This window comes from Lagenorhynchus albirostris, chromosome 11, assembly GCF_949774975.1.
Source record: "Lagenorhynchus albirostris chromosome 11, mLagAlb1.1, whole genome shotgun sequence".
Classification (NCBI taxonomy): domain Eukaryota; kingdom Metazoa; phylum Chordata; class Mammalia; order Artiodactyla; family Delphinidae; genus Lagenorhynchus; species Lagenorhynchus albirostris.
The window spans coordinates 102,373,086-102,390,005 of NC_083105.1; the positions used below are offsets into that span (position 1 = coordinate 102,373,086).

The 16,920-nt window shown below is 51.4% G+C and overlaps 1 protein-coding gene across 1 annotated transcript in view; it reads left to right on the forward strand.

Moving 5' to 3' along the window:
- The window catches only part of WNT5B (Wnt family member 5B), an 87,266-nt gene extending 84,593 nt beyond the window's left edge, over positions 1-2,673 (forward strand). Inside the window, exon 5 of the mRNA XM_060164431.1 lies at positions 1,314-2,673. Within this exon, the coding sequence (XP_060020414.1) occupies positions 1,314-1,772 (459 nt within the window). The 3' untranslated portion in view covers positions 1,773-2,673. The remainder of the gene's footprint in view (positions 1-1,313) is intronic.
- Positions 2,674-16,920: the final 14,247 nt, after the last annotated feature.

Consider the following 16,920-nt stretch of genomic DNA (forward strand, 5'->3'; position numbering starts at 1 on the left):
GCCCCGTCTTTGAAGTCCCTGTCGGAATGGGGTGTCGGTTCCTTTCTGCCTTTGGCCTGGAGCTGCCAGCCAAGTGCTGGTGCCTTTAACCTTGGGGAGGGGCCTGCCTGACTTCTCCACCCTAATCCGTTTTTAAGCCCCAAGTTTGGTGAGCAGCCCTTCCTGGGTGGCCCTTGCACAGTTTATTGAGCCTCATGTACAGCGACAGTTTCTCCACCCGAAAATAGTGGGAATAGTTCTGTACCAGAAAAAAATCAGGAAGAGTTTGGACAGGAGTGATATGAGCTGATGCAGCTGAAGCTGTCTCTTGCACCTGCAGCGGTCCCAGCCGCAGTGCTGAATAAAGACACAATCTGGGGACTCTTGAAAAGAAAGCCGAGAGAAACCCTTGACAAATGAGTCCTGCCTGCGTCGGTGACAATAGCTGTGGCAGAAGAAAATGTTGGGCAGCGGACCTGCATCTTTATCCTGCCATCTGCACTTCTGGGCCGGCTGCCAGGGCTAGTTGACACAATGCATCCGTATGCTTTCGCTGAAAGGCACTTTGTAAGCAGCTTTCTGGTCTGCTCTTGCTTTTCCGTTTGGATTTGGGGTAGCCCACGTTCAGGTCCCCTCCCATTTTTGTGGTTCAGTGACTTCTGGGTGGATTTGTTTTCCAAGACATCCGCCCTGAGATGGACCCACCGGTCTGCTCTCCCATCGCAGAGGGGCTGCCCCTCCCCTGCATCACAGCCACTCCCAGGGGGTGTCTTGTCACAACGTGCTGGTTTATGGTGAGGCTCCGATGACTCTGTAGAGCTAGTGACCAACTGTTAACATAGAAAAAGGGACCGTTGAATTCTTAGGGGACTTGACAAGATTGTGGATAGCTTCCGGCGAGCCAGGGCCGTGCCGGCGATCTCTGTTACAGGCTCCCGGTACGGCTGATTCTTTTTTCTGGACTGGGCTCCACATCGTGTAAAAGCTAGACTCATGTTGTTGGTTTTTATTTGTTTGAGACTTTGATCAAGATAGAAATAGCCTTTTTTTTTTTTTCCTGCTGGTAACGATGACACATTTCTTGTGACAAATTTCAGGTGATAATAAATGGGTAACAAAAAGGGCAAGTGTACCATCCTGGTAGTGGCTCAGGCACGGCCGTCACCTCCCCAGAAGTTTTCTGTGTGCTGTTGCTTTTATCCACTTTCAAAACCGGCCCTCCGCACACGCACCCTGCCGGCCCTCTCCTGCACTCACCCTAGCCAGCCTCTGGGCATCTTCCGTCAGGGATGTTCCTTCTCACCCCCTTCTCTCTCCTCCCCCTCTCCCCGCAGGCTGTGTATAAGACGGCAGACGTGGCCTGCAAATGCCACGGCGTCTCGGGGTCCTGCAGCCTCAAGACCTGCTGGCTGCAGCTGGCGGAGTTCCGCAAGGTGGGGGACCAGCTGAAGGAGAAGTACGATAGCGCGGCTGCCATGCGCATCACCCGCCGGGGCAAGCTGGAGCTGGTCAACAGCCGCTTCAAGCAGCCCACCCCCGAGGACCTGGTCTACGTGGACCCCAGCCCGGACTACTGCCTGCGCGACCAGAGCACGGGCTCGCTGGGCACGCAGGGCCGCCTGTGCAACAAGACGTCCGAGGGCCTGGACGGCTGCGCGCTCATGTGCTGCGGCCGTGGCTACGACCAGTTCAAGAGCGTGCAGACCGAGCGCTGCCACTGCAAGTTCCACTGGTGCTGCTTCGTCCGCTGCAAGAAGTGCACGCAGGTCGTGGACCAGTTCGTCTGCAAGTAGACAGGGCCGCTCTCCTGTGCTCCTCCGCGCTGCTGCACAGAGTCTATAGGATATAAATCTATATAAATCTATTTTATATTTGTATAAAGAAAAGGATGGATGGTAAATAATTGAAGGAAGAAAACGGAAGGAAAAGCCTATTTAAGAGACGCTGGAAATCTTGGACGGTTGGATTTTGCTGGTTCTCTGATCCCAGTGGGTGGGAAAAGGGCTCTGTCCCCGCCTCTGGTGGGGGCTCTCAAGAGGTAGGGACTTGGGAATGTTCCCTGTCTACCCACCGCGGCCTTGAGGACAGAGGTGGTGCTTGGAGGGGGAACTTGGTGATGTCTGGAGTCTTTGCTGGGTGGGTGACTGCCCTGCGACCCTGGCCTCTGGGCCAGGCGGCCCCGTGGAGTGATGGGAACCCAGCCTCACGCCTGGCATCTTCTGGGTCTCGTCCAGAACACCGACTGGTTCCCTGAGAAGCCCAGTGCCTCCTTGCACTTTCGTCTGTGTGCGTACTTGCAGAATCCACAGTTACAGGAAAGAGGACAGGCCCCACGCCGTCTCTGGGGACCACAGAGGGACAGCTCCTCCCCAGACTCCGGGGCCTGCCTTTCCAGCGAGAATTACTTTTCCTCTGCGATTCACTGGCATCTGCACCAGGAGGGAGGGGTCGTTTGACCTGCTGTGTCAGGAAAGACATGGACTCTGTGCCCGAGCTGCAGAAAGCCAGGTGGTGACTGGCGAGGGCGGGTGGCACCGTGCTCCCGCGCAGGGAGCGGACGCTCTGATGCTTCTGCCGGCCCTCCCCGTTGCGGGAAGCTGGGGCAGGTGCGGCCATGCTCGGCCGGCCTGTTGCGGGCTCTTCACCTGTGCCCCAGATGTAGTTTCCCTCTGACATTAAACACCCTCCACTGAAGTGTCTCTTTCCTTACTTGGACACACGGTTATGTTTCATGGGTCCTTTTATTTTCGATCTGATCCTTGGAACCCTGCTACACGGTGCACGCACGGAAGAGGGCGAGAGAATGGAGACGTTTCAGAGCCCTAGTCTGGTGTTGCAGGGACAGGGGGACATCATGAGAATTCATAAGGTGACGCGTGCGTGCACGCCTTCTCCGCAAGGGCAACACAGAGTTAAATGATGGCCGTTAACATCTCTGCTCTGAACAGAATTCAGAGAGTTAGGGTTAAACCTCACATTTACCTCCTCTTCCCGTCTTCCGCATTGTACCTCCCACCAGTCTTCCTGGGCTCTTGGTGACCACAGGCGTTGGGGATGCCCTCTGCTGGCTTCTCCGTGTTGCCATGTGTGGTTTTGGGGCCACAACTTCAGTTTTGGAGCATCTGGGACAGGAGAGAATAAGGCAGAGCTCAGGCACCCTAGAAAAGGCGGGGGTTTCTGGGAGAGACACTGAGACAGGCTGTCCAGCGAGCTAGAAGCCACAAAAGACACCAGTTTTATGTAAGAAAAGTCTGTTTCCGGGGAAGTGATGGGATTACAGAATTAACTTGGTTATAATGAGCAAATGATGCTGCAGAACGGTGTAAAAGAGATTCTGCCCGAGGGTGTCCAGGGTCCCACATCCTGCTGTGTCTTTAGTACCTGAAGAAGAACCTCCTGACCCGACACCGAGGAACGTCCGACGTGGCTGTGTTCCCCGTAACTGTTCCTCGCGCGGTTACTCAGATGGGTCGCCCTTTTCAAGAGGAATGGTCCATGAGAGAAAGTGTTTAAACCACCCGGCCTACAAAAGATCAAAAGCGTGTCCTTGGCTTCAATCGCTGGCATTTAACCAAATAAACCAACCAGTCACCCAAATCAACCGTGACCGTCAGGGTTTTGAAACACTGGCTGGCTTCATTGCCCTTGCCTACATCACGGGTCCGCACACCCCGAGAGTGACCTTGTATCAGGTGCTCAAAGTGTTTAAGAGCTGAGACCCAGTTCATCCTCAGACACTTCAGAAAGTTAGTTGGGAGTGACTTGCCCACAATCCCAAAAAGTGGCCCCGCGTTCACAAAGGGAGATGGCTCACCCCTGTCACGCCGAGCTTATTCCTGCAGAGTCCTGGCCCGGGAATGGGTGAATACCCAATGTTTTCCTTCCAACTGCAGAGCAGATTGTATGTTCAAACACCCACGTGATTGTTGCAGACGCTGACAACCAGGTCTCGGGATTATTTAATTTTCAAAACAGGTTGGGATGAAGTTAGACTTGTTGTCACACGCTTGTGGGATCCTGGTGAATTCGCAGCTGCCTGTGGTGTGGCCGGTGAGGCAGTGGGAAGAGGGTGGAGAATGTGGAGGCCGCCCTAGAAGACTGAGCTTCTGGGGACCTCCCCGGCGGTCCAGTGGTTAGGACGCCGCACTTCCACTGCCAGGGGCCAGGGTTCGATCTCTGGTCAGGGAACTAAGATCCCACAAGCTTGTGCGGCGAAGCAAAAAAAAAGAAAAAAAAAAAAAAGCTTCTGCTCAGAACCGTAGACTGTTTGAGCAGAGAGTGTGGCAGTCAGACCCCCAGCTCCTGTGTGTCCAGATGAGGACCTCCAAACCATGAGCAGGTCCTAAACCTTAGTGTGCTGTGAAAATGCGGCGTCCTAGACCTGCAATGCCAGAAATGTTTATTCACTTGATCTGGGGTGGGTGGAGCTAGGACCACTGTCCACACCCTCATCAAGGACCTGAGGGAACCCTGCGCTGGTGGTGCAGAGACTCTACTGGACCTACAGGCGTTGAGAGCCAGCCCAGGACCCACGGGGAGACAGGCAGCTGGGCCCTAATTCCCAGCCTGGTGCTCTTGGCAACACTGCAGAATTCCCTGGCACCTGAAAGGTATTAACATGTAGCCTAATTGAATTAATGAGATGCCTGGACCAAGCAGCCGTCCCAGGGAGCCTTTCTTTTTTTTCTTTTTGGCAGTGTCACAGCAGCTTGTGGGATCTTAGTTCCCTGACCAGGGGTTGAACCCGGGCCATGGCAGTGAAAGCACCGAGTCCTAACCACTGGACTGCCGGGGAATTCCCCAGGGAGCCTTTCTGATGAGAGGGGAAAGAACCGATCTGCCCTGGGATCTTCCACCCGGGACTGGGGGAAGCCTACAGATCCACTATGAATATAATAAGGTGTTATTTACTTAGCTCTGTCTGCGGGCATTCACCTTGTCTTCAAGATGAAATTCAGAGAAAGGCAGGCCCGACTGCCTCCACTTAAAGTAGATGGGAGGGTGGGAAGACAGCCACAGCTGGGGTCAAGATGAGGCCAGCCCTCCACTCACAAAGGCTTTGTGACCAGAGTCTCAGGAACTGAATTCGAAGTCCTACTTTGGAGAATACATTTCGTTGTCATCCACGCTCCATCCTTTGAGCTGAGAAACAAAACTTGCTACTTGTATTAAATCCCCAAGTTGGTTATTTCCTCTGAAATTCTGCCCTTCTTCTTCCCTTAAATCATTATTACTTTAGGGACTTCCTGGTGGTCCAGTGGTTAGGACTCTGCACTTCCACTGTAGCGGGCATGGGTTCAATCCCTGGTCGGGGAACTAGGATCTTGTATGCCGCGTGGCCAAAAAAAAAAATATATATATATATATATATATAATTTTATTTAAGCTTTGTTATCCTTGGAGCTCTAGGCCCATAACAAGACGTCTGTGGTTGAAATTTCTCCACGAGACAACGATCTTACAGCTCCAGTGATTTATCAAGAAAGAAGCCCACTTCTTGGGAGGAGAGCCGCACTGTCCCAAGAAGGTGGGAAAAGTCCTCATTTCCATCTTAAAACAGGCTCTGATGCATTGCCAGACCCCCACTGACCCTGGTCACATGTATTTTGGGACCTCATGTGTGCGTGCGCGTGCATGGGGTATGTGTGCGTGTGCGTGCGCTTGTACACGCCCATGCCCACCGTGTACACAGGAATGAACGCTTTCATTAATTTTGGAGGGGAGTTAGAGAGGCACTGGAGACATGGAATATGTAAAAAAATAAAATAAAAGTAACTGTCACCACTTCTGGCTGAGACGCTGCAGAACATGGATTGTCTGTCGTTATTGGAAACCCCTGCCCTCTGGTTGGGAGGACAAGCTTCACGTCTCTGGAAGAAGCCTGGGGGGCTGAGAAGGACCCCCCCCCCCACAAGCCGTGGTTGCTAAGTATTATTGTGAGTCCTTTGTTATGTAAGAATCTGCACTGTAGTTATACCCAAACAATAAGGAAAGGTGCTTTAATTCCTGATTTTACATAAGAATGCCAGGTAATTTGCCCCTAAGTAAGAAGGTTTGGCCCAGGTATGAGGTCAGATGTTCGGTGCTTGGAAGAGCCTTCACACAGTGGATTTTCACGTAGATTGTCCACGCTCTGCTTCCTCCCCTGCCACCTGCCCTTTGCTCTTCACTCTGTCCATTTGCAGCTCTGCCCGAGGCGGCAACAGAAGATAGAACCAAATCAGTTAACTGGGGCTTCCTGAGTAGTTTTCATAAATAACAGAGGGGGAGAAGAGGTGGCTGAGATTAGGTTTTTAAATGATCTGCAAATTTAACTTGTCACTTACGTGTATTTCTACTGCTCCCCAGGATAATTGGAAATAGGCTTAAAGCTTCCACGGCCAAAGCAGATAGGAAACTGCAGTACAGAGCGAGCTGGCCCGAGTGTGGGCCCCGTCAGCAAACGGGCCCGAGTGTGGGACCCGTCAGAAAGCATCAGAAGGGGCTGCAGCAGCTGCTCCAAGATGTAAAAGAAAAGGCAACTATAGAAAGTGGCCCTCTCTAGGGGCTTCCCTGGTGGCACAGTGGGTAAGACTCTGCTTTCCCAAAGCACAGGGCCCAGGTTTGATTCCTGGTCAGGGAACTAGATCCCACATGCCACAACTAAGAAGCCTGTGTGCTGCAATAAAGACCTGATACAGTCTGAATAAATAAATACTTTTTTTTTTACATCTTTATTGGAGTATAATTGCTTTACAATGGTGTGTTAGTTGCTGCTTTATAACAAAGTGAATCAGTTATACATATGTTCCCATATCTCTTCCTTCTTGCGTCTCCCTCCCTCCCACCCTCCCTATCCCACCCCTCTAGGTGGTCACAAAGCACCGAGCTGATCTCCCTGTGCTATGCGGCTGCTTCCCACTAGCTATCTACCTTACGTTTGGTGTTGTGTATATGTCCATGCCTCTCTCTCACTTTGTCACAGCTTACCCTTCCCCCTCCCCATATCCTCAAGTCCATTCTCTAGTAGGTTTGTGTTTTTATTCCTGTCTTACCCCTAGGTTCTTCATGACATTTTTTCCCCTTAAATTCCATATATATGTGCAGCCTAAATAAATAAATACTTTTAAAAAATATATAAAAAAGAAAGCTGCATCCTTTAAACGAATTTTATTTTAAAGCCAAAAGGGCTGTGACTGTTTCAAGGGGCCTGGCCCTCTAGCATGCGTTCTAGGACTGGGGGCTGTGCTCTGTCTGTTGGGTCAACCAGCCCTTTGGCTAGTCTCTGATTTGACGTTTTCGTCTCCCTTAGATTTACTGGTTTTCCAGAGACCTTTTTAGTAGCAGGGAAGTTTCATAAAGGAAGGACTTTTAAAAAAATCTCTTTTGTTCCCAGCTCTGTCTCCCAGAATCTCAAATAGTACCTTGCAGAGAGATGGTTCCATACATAATTGCTGGAGGAATGATGATTCTCACTCAACAGATGAGGGAACAGTGTAGTTTGTTTTCTCAAAGTTCCAAGTGATGGGCTTCCCTGGTGGCGCAGTGGATGGGGGTCCACCTGCCGATGCAGGGGACACGGGTTCGTGCCCCGGTCCGGGAAGATCCCACATGCCACGGAGCGGCTGGACCCGTGAGCCGTGGCCGCTGGGCCTGCACGTCCGGAGCCTGTGCTCCGCATCGGGAGAGGCCACAACAGTGAGAGGCCCGCGTACCGCCAAAAAAAAAAAAAAAAAAAAAAAGTTCCAAGTGACAGAAATTGATCTGAGGGCTTTCCTGGTGGCACAGCGGTTAAGAATCTGCCTGCCAATGTAGGGGACAAAGGTTCGAGCCCTGGTTGGGGATCAGATCCTGCATGCCTTGTGGCCAAAAAAACCCCCCCAAAACAAACCAAAAAACAATTATAAAGATACTTCCCTTTGAAAAAGAAGACAAAAAAATTTTTTAAAGAAAAAGAAATTAAACAACAAAAAATAAAGATACTTCCCTTTGACAGTAATAACTCTACAGCACCAGCTGCTTCCTTCACACTTTCCTCAGTTCTGCAAGGTCTGAGTCCTCACCAAAAGGAAATATCTGAGAGGGAGGAAGATGGCCTGATGTTTCTGTAAATCTCCCTCGGCTCCCAGGAGCAAAGGCAGCAAACACTGGAAACGTTACAACTGCCCTGCGGGCAGCCTGCTTTTGTCCCTTCCGATCTGAGAGCGTGCACTGCCCTGCCTTCTAGTCTGAGGCTGGGGACGGGAGGAGCATTGAGTAGGAAGTGGGTCCACTCGCACGTGTAAGGTGCTGTGTTCCCTCCTCTTTCTATTTTCTGACTGTCAGGGCCTCTCCTCTCCCTGAGCCAGGGCCAGGTCCCCAGCGCCCACTCTGCGCTGGGCTCGCCTTCCTCCTGGCCACACAGTGTCGCTGTTTCCCCAGCTCCAGCCCAGCGTCTGTGGCTCGCACCTTAGTTCAAAAGCTGGGCGTGGGGTCTTTGCGGGTTGATGCCAGAAACAGACTCTGGACAGCAGCTCGGCTGAGTTTTACATGTTTCGTTTGGACGAATTTGGGAAGAATTAGGTCAGTGTAATTTTACTAATTTTTTTTTTTTTTGGCCACACCGCATGGCCTGTGGGATCTTAGTTCCCCAACCAGGGATCGAACCCGGGCCCTCGGCAGTGAGAACTCAGAGTCCTAACCACTGGACCACCAAGGAATTCCCATATTTTACTAATTTTTTTTTGCGGTACGCGGGCCTCTCACTGTTGTGGCCTCTCCCGCTGCGGAGCACAGGCTCCGGACGCGCAGGCTCAGCGGCCACGGCTCACGGGTCCAGCCGCTCCGCAGCATGTGGGATCTTCCCAAACTGGGGCAGGAACCCGCGTCCCCTGCATTGGCAGGCAGACCCCCATCCACTGCGCCACCAGGGAAGCCCACTAATTTTTTAAAGATTGAGTGTGCAAGGAAGATGAGGGGAGTGCCTAGTCTGGCTGGGATGGGCCACCGAGACGTCCGTGACAGCAGTGGAGCTCGGGCTGGGAAGTGGCACGTGTCAGCCACGGCGGATCCCCTGCCCCTAAGTAGTTTCCAGGCAGCCGAATACCCTGCTTGCTTGAAGGTCGTCATTGCAGAGGTGGGGAGTAACTATAGCTACCATTCAGAGGGCTGGCTGACTGTACCAGCTGCTCTGCATATGTTATGGGTTATTCTCTCAGTACCTCTGCAGGGTCTGTGTTATTATCCACATGTTGCAGATGGGAAGACTATGACTCAGAGAGGTCAAGTAACATCCTCGGACTCACACAGCTGCTAATTGATGCTGAACAACTCCAGAGGCCCTTCCGGTTCCTCAGTGGATTTCTGGGTGATCACAGGATGTAGTTACCTGCAGTAAGAGGTGCCTGTTTCCTTCTGAGACTCAGGTGTGTACAATAATCTTCCGCATCTTGCCACCATGAATTTTTTAATATATATGCATATTTTACTTATCTATTTTTATTTTGGCCATGCTGGGCCTTAGTTGTGGCACGAGCGCTGATAGTTTCAGCGTGCGGACTCTTAGTTGCGGCATGCATGCAGGATCTAGTTCCCCGACCAGAGATCGAACCCGGACCCCCTGCATTGGGAGCACAGAGTCTTACCCACTGGACCACCAGGGAGGTCCTGCTACCAAGAATTTTGAATGAGAAGGGTGAGTAGGGAAATTTCTTCTGATAGAGGCACATGGCCGAGGGAACTTGGCCATCTGAATCTAAGGGAAGGGAACAGGGAGTGCAGAGCTGAGGACACAGAGAATCTGCACAGAGGGAGGAGAGGGTGTTGAAAGACATGTTGAAGCAAAGACGGATGGTGGGTGCTGAGCTTGGCGCTTGCTGTGTGCCCAGGACAGCGGAACTGACTAGGTCACTCGCCTTACGTGTGAATTACAGAGCTGCCTCACGGTGGGTTCGTTTTACATAAGACAGTTGTTGTTGTTTTGTTTTTGGGTTTTTTGTTTTTGATTCTCTGAAATTTTTAATTTGTTCTGGTGATGTAATAACACAGCAGAAGGACTTCAGCCGTCAGGCGAGGCGAGACAGCGGCCCTTGGAGGAGGCCCTGGGTAGGAGTGGTAAGATGGCCTCTTGGTGGGAGAGGCCTGAGCCGCAGGGATGATCGTGGGAAGGCTGTAGATCTGAGCGCAGACGACAAGAGTGGAATCGGCTGGAGGGGGGACGAGGTCACACATCCCCTGGGTCCTCAAGTCAAACATGGGCTTGGACTTCAGCCCCAGGGCCAGAGCGCATCTACCCAGGGAGGTGGGGACATGCGGCCCTCAGGAGGGGCCCGAGGCCCCCAGCAGAGATGGAGGACAGGCGGTCTCCACTGGGCACTTCCCTGGATTTACACAAACCCCATTGCCTTTCCTGGGGCTGATGAGTCTGAGGTTTGGAATAATGGTGCTCTTCAGAATTCAGAAGGGCCCTGAGAATGTGTGACGTCAGCAGACCAGGCCGTGAGCTGAGCTCTGGAAATCCCTCTTCTAAGCTGCTCCCCCAGGAAGGTCCCGGGTTCCACGCCAGGACCTGCCTCTCCATCACAGGTAAGTACCTTCTACCACAGAGAAGGAGACACCCTAAAATACTTCCGAATTACGTACATATTTTCAGCCCCAGGGAGCCCTCCCCCTTCTGGTCAGTCCACTCTCGGGCTCAGATGTGCTGGCGGCCGAGTAGGACCAGGACGCCTTGGGAATCGCCTGCTGCGCTGGACCGAGGGGCTGCGGCATGGGGGTGGGGTGGAGGGTGTCCAAGTGCGAGCGCTTCCCGGGCTGTGTCCACCACGGGGGTAAGAGCAGGAAGGGCAGCTCCTGCTGCAGACTCAGAGCCTCGCCTGCACTTCTGGGCGCCCATCCTCTATCTGTTTGGAGAGAAGGGAGCCCAGGAGCAAGCAAGATGCTGTCCATGGATCCCAGGAGAGGAAGCTCGAACTGAACGTTGAGTGGAGCTTGGGTACTTGCAGGGCCCGAGCTTGCCCTCCATCTGGATGTTAAAATCTGGGGAGATTTAAGAATTCATGGGACTTCCCTGGTGGTCCAGTGGTTAGGACTGTGCGCTCCCAATGCAGGGGACCCAGGTTCGATCCCTGCTCAGGGAACTAGGATCCCGCATGCCACAACTAAAGAGCCCGCCTGCTGCAGCGCAACCAAATAAATAAATAAATATTTAAAAAAAAAAGAATTCATGGGACTTCCCTGGCGGTCCAGTGGTTAGGACTCCATGCTTCCACTGCAGGGGGGCGCAGGTTCGATCCCTGCACAGGGAACTAGGATCCTGCATGCCGCGCGGTGTGGCCGAAAAAATAATAAAATAAAATAAAAAATAAGAATTCAGACTTCCAGGACCCAGACCTGGAGACGCTGATTGAGTGAATCTGAGGTCAGGTCTGGGTATCTGTGTTTTCAAAAGATGCCTTGGGCGGTTCTGCTCTGCGGCTAGTTTGACACTTGCTGACAGGTTATTAGGTCTGACCAAGCAAGGCTTTCACACAAGCGAGACGGCTGTTTGCAGAGGACCTGGGTTTAGAGGTAGCATGCGCAGGGCATCAGGCTGCTAGAGGGCAGCGTCTACATCCTCGAGATTGACCCTGGACTAGGGGACGGTGGGCCGTCCTGAATTAGCGTCTCCCCAAAAGTCTAACATCAGTAGAGTCTGTCCCCAGACTCTCCTCCATAGTGAGATGTGTGGATGTAACTTCCTGGACGTGTTTCTAATCTCTGCTGTGGTCCATGGACCACATTGTCTGACCAGATGAGGAGAGCGTCTTTTGGAGGCAGACCTGAGCCCTGAGCTTGGCTGTGTCTTGGCCGGTCTCCTCTGGCTTTGGAGAGACGCACAGGACACAGCGTGCCCCGGAGCGGCTCTGTGCTCAGACCGTCCCAGACCACGTGGACAACAGCCCAAGAGGAGCCTTTGCTGCTGCCGCTTCCCACGCAGGTCTGCTCAGGGCAGAGCCGGCCACTGCGCACCCTCTGCCAGCCACTGTCCTGGGACCCGCCGGCAGAAGCCAATGGGGCTTTGTGTTCTCGCTGAGGAGAGTCCCCAGGGTCACCTCTGCTCCTGCCTCCAGAGTCCTGAGTTTGGACTTGGGCACGAACTGAAAGTTCACCCAGATAAGAACTTTGTTAAGCTATCAAGTCAGGCGCCCTTGTGACGGGCATAAACACTTGCTCCTTGATCCGAGTCAGAGACCAGAATTCCGGGCTGGCTCTGCCGTCGGCTTGTGCAAGAGCCCCGGACGCAGCACCAGGCTGCCAGGCTTTAGCTGATCCAGTGCCACCTGCCCCTCAGGGGCTCGGTAAGGCTCGGCTGCAACAGAAGATGGGCAAGTGCTCTGGACCACATACCCGATCACACTCTTGCGTTAGCTGTCATTTCAGGTCTGCTGTGGACGGACCCAGTAGTCCCAGGCTTGTTTTCTAAGCCCCTTACTGTATGTTCCCAACGAAGTAGAAAAAAAAAAAACACAACGCGCTCTCGGCCAAACAGATTTTTTTGGTAACAAAAAGAACCAAGGTGGAAATAAAGGATATCTTTCTAATCAGAGAGAGGCTATTTGTCACCAGGACAGGTAAGCGAGCGTTATAGATTTCATTCCCTAGAGAAGTTTAAGAAAATAAGGGATATTTAGATGTTTGGGGTAATTTGGAAGAGTCCGGAGACACGGAGAAAACCAGATATTCCCTGGAGACTTGTTTCAGCTGCAGGACTGTGGGTCCTGTCTCCCTTCGGGAATTAACATCAGCAAGGGCTTGGAATTGGTGCAGAGGGCCCGGCTTCCCAGCTAAGTGATCTCAGGCAGTTTCCTTAGCAGTAAAACGGGGTAATAATATCTTTCCCTCAAATAAGATAAAGGAGGTGAAAGCCTTTTGTAAAACGTAAAGTCTTTTTAGAGATTGAGGTATTGGTACATGAACTTGTATCAAGGCAAGAAAGATCAAAGGAAACATGATTTTTTAAAAAGCACGTGATTATGACACATAAGATCTTCAGAATCATCCCTTGATCAAAGCCAGCCACAAATGCAAGGAATCTAACCTGGATTTTTTTGGCCTTTCGTATACTTAGAAATCCACCGTTCTTCCCTGGGTCAACCTTGGTCTTTCCTGAGAAGTGACCACTGTGCTCCTCTGAAGGAAGCCATTTTTAAAGTCTGTTTCCCATTGTTTCCAGACCTTAGGGAACTTCAGAAGGACAGAGGAACCTTGACCAGAAGCAGAAGGGAAGCAGGCCCATACCTGGGCCTCCAGAAGACGTGGACCAGGACCCAGGGCTTTACTCCGCCCTCCGCAGGGTCCAGCTATTTCTCCTCGCTGGCCTGCACCCCAGGCCATGGCAGCCACATCGAGGGCCAAGAACTGGGGAGGCCCCTGCTCCCCAGTCACAGAGGGTACAAGTTGGAAGGCATTTTCTGAGCAGCACGTCTCTACTCCGGGCAGGGATTCAGCTACCGTCGGCCCAGCCTTGACTGCAGGGAGCAAGCGGTTCTTTGGGCCTGTCCTGAATAGTGAAGCTTACACGTACCCTTGTTTATCTGGGGAAATGCCTCCCAACTCTGAACAATTGACTTGCGGGCTCTCTTTCTGAGAACAATGCCCATTCAGAAGACGGGGACATTCTGTTCTGGTGACTCCCGGCTGGGCAGTCATAGCTCTCTCGGGAGAGGGAGGTGGGCGGGGTTCACCCCCACAAAGCCAGCTGTGTCCCAGTGTGTGCTCCGAATGTGAGCACACAGGGCCGACCTGGTCAGAACCTGCCCAGAGGAACACACCCTGTGCACGTGGCAGTGGCATGTCCTGTTCACGTACCACCTGCCCTTCTCCCTGAGCTGAAGAAGATTGGGTAACTGTGTCCTCTGCTAAGGTCACAGTCCACACCTTCAGAAATCATCCAGGTCAGAAATGTTAAGAAAAGACTTCACTCCGGACTTCCCTGGTGGCACGGTGGTTAAGAATCCGCCTGCCAATGCAGGAGACACGGGTTCGAGCCCTGGTCCGGAAAGATCCCAAATGCTGTGGAGCAACTAAGCCCGTGCGCCATAACTACTGAGCCTGAGCTCTAGAGCCAGCGAGCCACAACTACTGAGCCCGTGTGCCACAACTACTGAAGCCCGTGCACCTAGAGCCTGTGCTCTGCAACAAGAGAAACCACTGCAATGAGGAGTAGCCCCCGCTCGCTGCAACTAGAGAAAGCTGGTGCACAGCAATGAAGACCCAACATAGCCAAAATAAATAAATAAATAAATTTATTAAAAAAACAAAAAACAGGGAGGGAAATTGTTTGGAAATCAGAACACTGAGGTTTTCATTTTGAGTTTTTTTTTTTTTTTTTTTTTGCTTTGCATGTAGAGAAGTGCTTTATTTATTTTTTCTTTCAGTTTTTTTTTTGAAATGTAATTGACACACACAGCGCTAAGTTTTAGGGGAACAGCATGATGACCTGACTTACACATATTGTGAGATAATGACCACGATGAGTTTAGTTAAATCCATCACCTAGGGGCTTCCCTGGTGGCGCAGTGGTTGAGAGTCCGCCTGCCGATGCAGGGGACACGGGTTCGTGCCCCGGTCTGGGAAGATCCCACATGCCGCGGAGCGGCTGGGCCCATGAGCCATGGCCGCTGAGCCTGCGCGTCCGAAGCCTGTGCTCCGCAACGGGAGAGGCCACAGCAGTGAGAGGCCCGCGTACCGCAAAAAAAAAATCCATCACCTAGGGGCTTCCCTGGCAATACAGTGGTTAGGACTCCATGCTCTCACTGCTGAGGCCTCGGTTCAATCCCTGGTCATGGAACAAAGATCCCGCAAGCCAGAAAAAAAATCCATCACCTCATAGAGGCTTTTTTTTTTTTTTTTTTTACTAAATTTGTAAATTTAAATTTTTATTTATTTTTGGCTGCGTTGGGTCTTCGTTGCTGTGCGTGGGCTTTCTCTAGTTGTGGCGAGCAGGGGCTACTCTTCGTTGTGGTGTGTGGGCTTCTCATTGCGGTGGCTTCTCTTGTTGTGGAGCACAGGCTCTAGGCACATGGGCTTCAGTAGTTGCAGCACGTGGGCTTAGTAGTTGTAGCTCGTGGGCTCTAGAGCGCAGGCTCAGTAGTTGTGGCACACAGGCTTAGTTGCTTCACAGCATGTGGGATCTTCCCAGACCAAGGCTCGAACCCGTGTCCCCTGCATTGGCAGGTGGATTCTTAACCAATGTGCCACCAGGGAAGTACTCTGACAGTCATCTTGAAGTTGGTCATTGGTGGTCTGACCAGCGTCATCTTGATTGTTTTATGTACAATTAATCTTCAGTTCCAGGGTCGGTTTGTTTCCATTTCTTTGAGGCCAGTTCTTGGAATTGTGGCAGCTTAGGTCATGGCTACAGTCTAGTCATCATGTAGTTCACTTCTTCCACCTGGCGAGGGTATCAGTATCTACAAGACAGCTCACAGGATATGGCTCACATTATGATCTCTAGCCCTTGAGGAGGAACTAAAGGTCCTTGACTATGCTTACTGACTAAACATTTATTATTTGGTCTCCTTTGACTGTTTTCCTTTGTTTCTGCATTTTCTCACGTCTCCAGTTGAACTTATTCTTTGGCTAAAGTTTTTCCACAGACAGAAGGCAGGCTCAGGCCATGGGAGACAAGGACCACAGGGTCCTGCTCCCTTTCAATACTATGTGTTGTTCACAGACATATATATGTATGCCTGTGAAAATATACAAAATTACTGAAAGGAATAACAAATTAGTGGCAGTGCTCAGCTCTGGGGAGAGAAGGAAGGGAATAGGATTGTCTGTGAACGTCACAGAATGTTTCAACTTTATCTGTAACATTTTACTTCTTTTACGTAAGGGAAAAAAAGAAACAGCAAAGGTTAGTTTTTATCAGCTCTGGGTGGTGGGAACTTTTCATATTACACTCTGACTTCTCTGTATTTTTTCCAAAACCACCATACAGATCAGCGAGCATGAGATGAAATCTTTCGTGTAAAAAAGCACCCGTGTGTTTGCTCCCCGTGAACCGTCTCTGGGCAGCTGCGGAGGGGACCAGGAAGCAGGGTCAGTGTGGGACGTGAATTTTCACTGCACGTTCTTACTGTATATATATTTAACTATTTGAACATACTGCTTAAAAATAATAATTATAAAGAGCAAGCAGGGCTTCCCTGGTGGCGTAGTGGTTAAGAATCCACCTGCCAAGGCAAGGGACACAGGTTCGAGCCCTGGGCCGGGAAGATCCCACATGCTGCGGAGCAACTAAGCCCATGCGCCACAACTACTGAGCCTGCGTTCTAGAGCCCGCAAGCCACAACTACTGAACCCGTGTGCCATAACTACTGAGCCCGCGTGCCGCAACTACTGAGCTTGTGCTCTAGAGCCTGCGAGCTACGACTACTGAGCCCATGTGCCACAACTACTGAAGCCCACGCACCTAGAGCCTGTGAGCCACAACTACTGAGCCCGCGTGCCACGGCTACTGAGCCCGTGTTCCTAGAGCCCCTGCGCTGCAACAAGAGAAGCCACTGCAATGAGAAGCCTGCGCACCACAATGAAGAGTAGCCCCCGCTCGCCACAACTAGAGAAAGCCTGCGCACAGCAATGAAGACCCAATGCAGCCAAAAATAAATAAATAAATTTATTTTTAAAATAATAATAATAAAAAAATAAAGAACAAGCAAACAAAAAGCATGTTTTAAGAGCCTGTTTTACTTGGAGAGGAAGGTGAGCACAGGCCTGCCCTCTAGATCAAGAGGCCTCATGTTCCTGGAGAAAGAAAGGACTTCTGTGGGTTCTCGGAGACTTTGCCCAAGCAGGCAGGGGTTGCACGCCCTCCAACCTCACCCTTGCAGTGCGGATCGTACTGAGAGTGGTGAGCAGCTGGGTTTTTTGTTTTTTTTAATTAAAAAAAATTTTTTTCTTTTATATTTTGGCCGCACCGTGTGGCATGTGGGATATTAG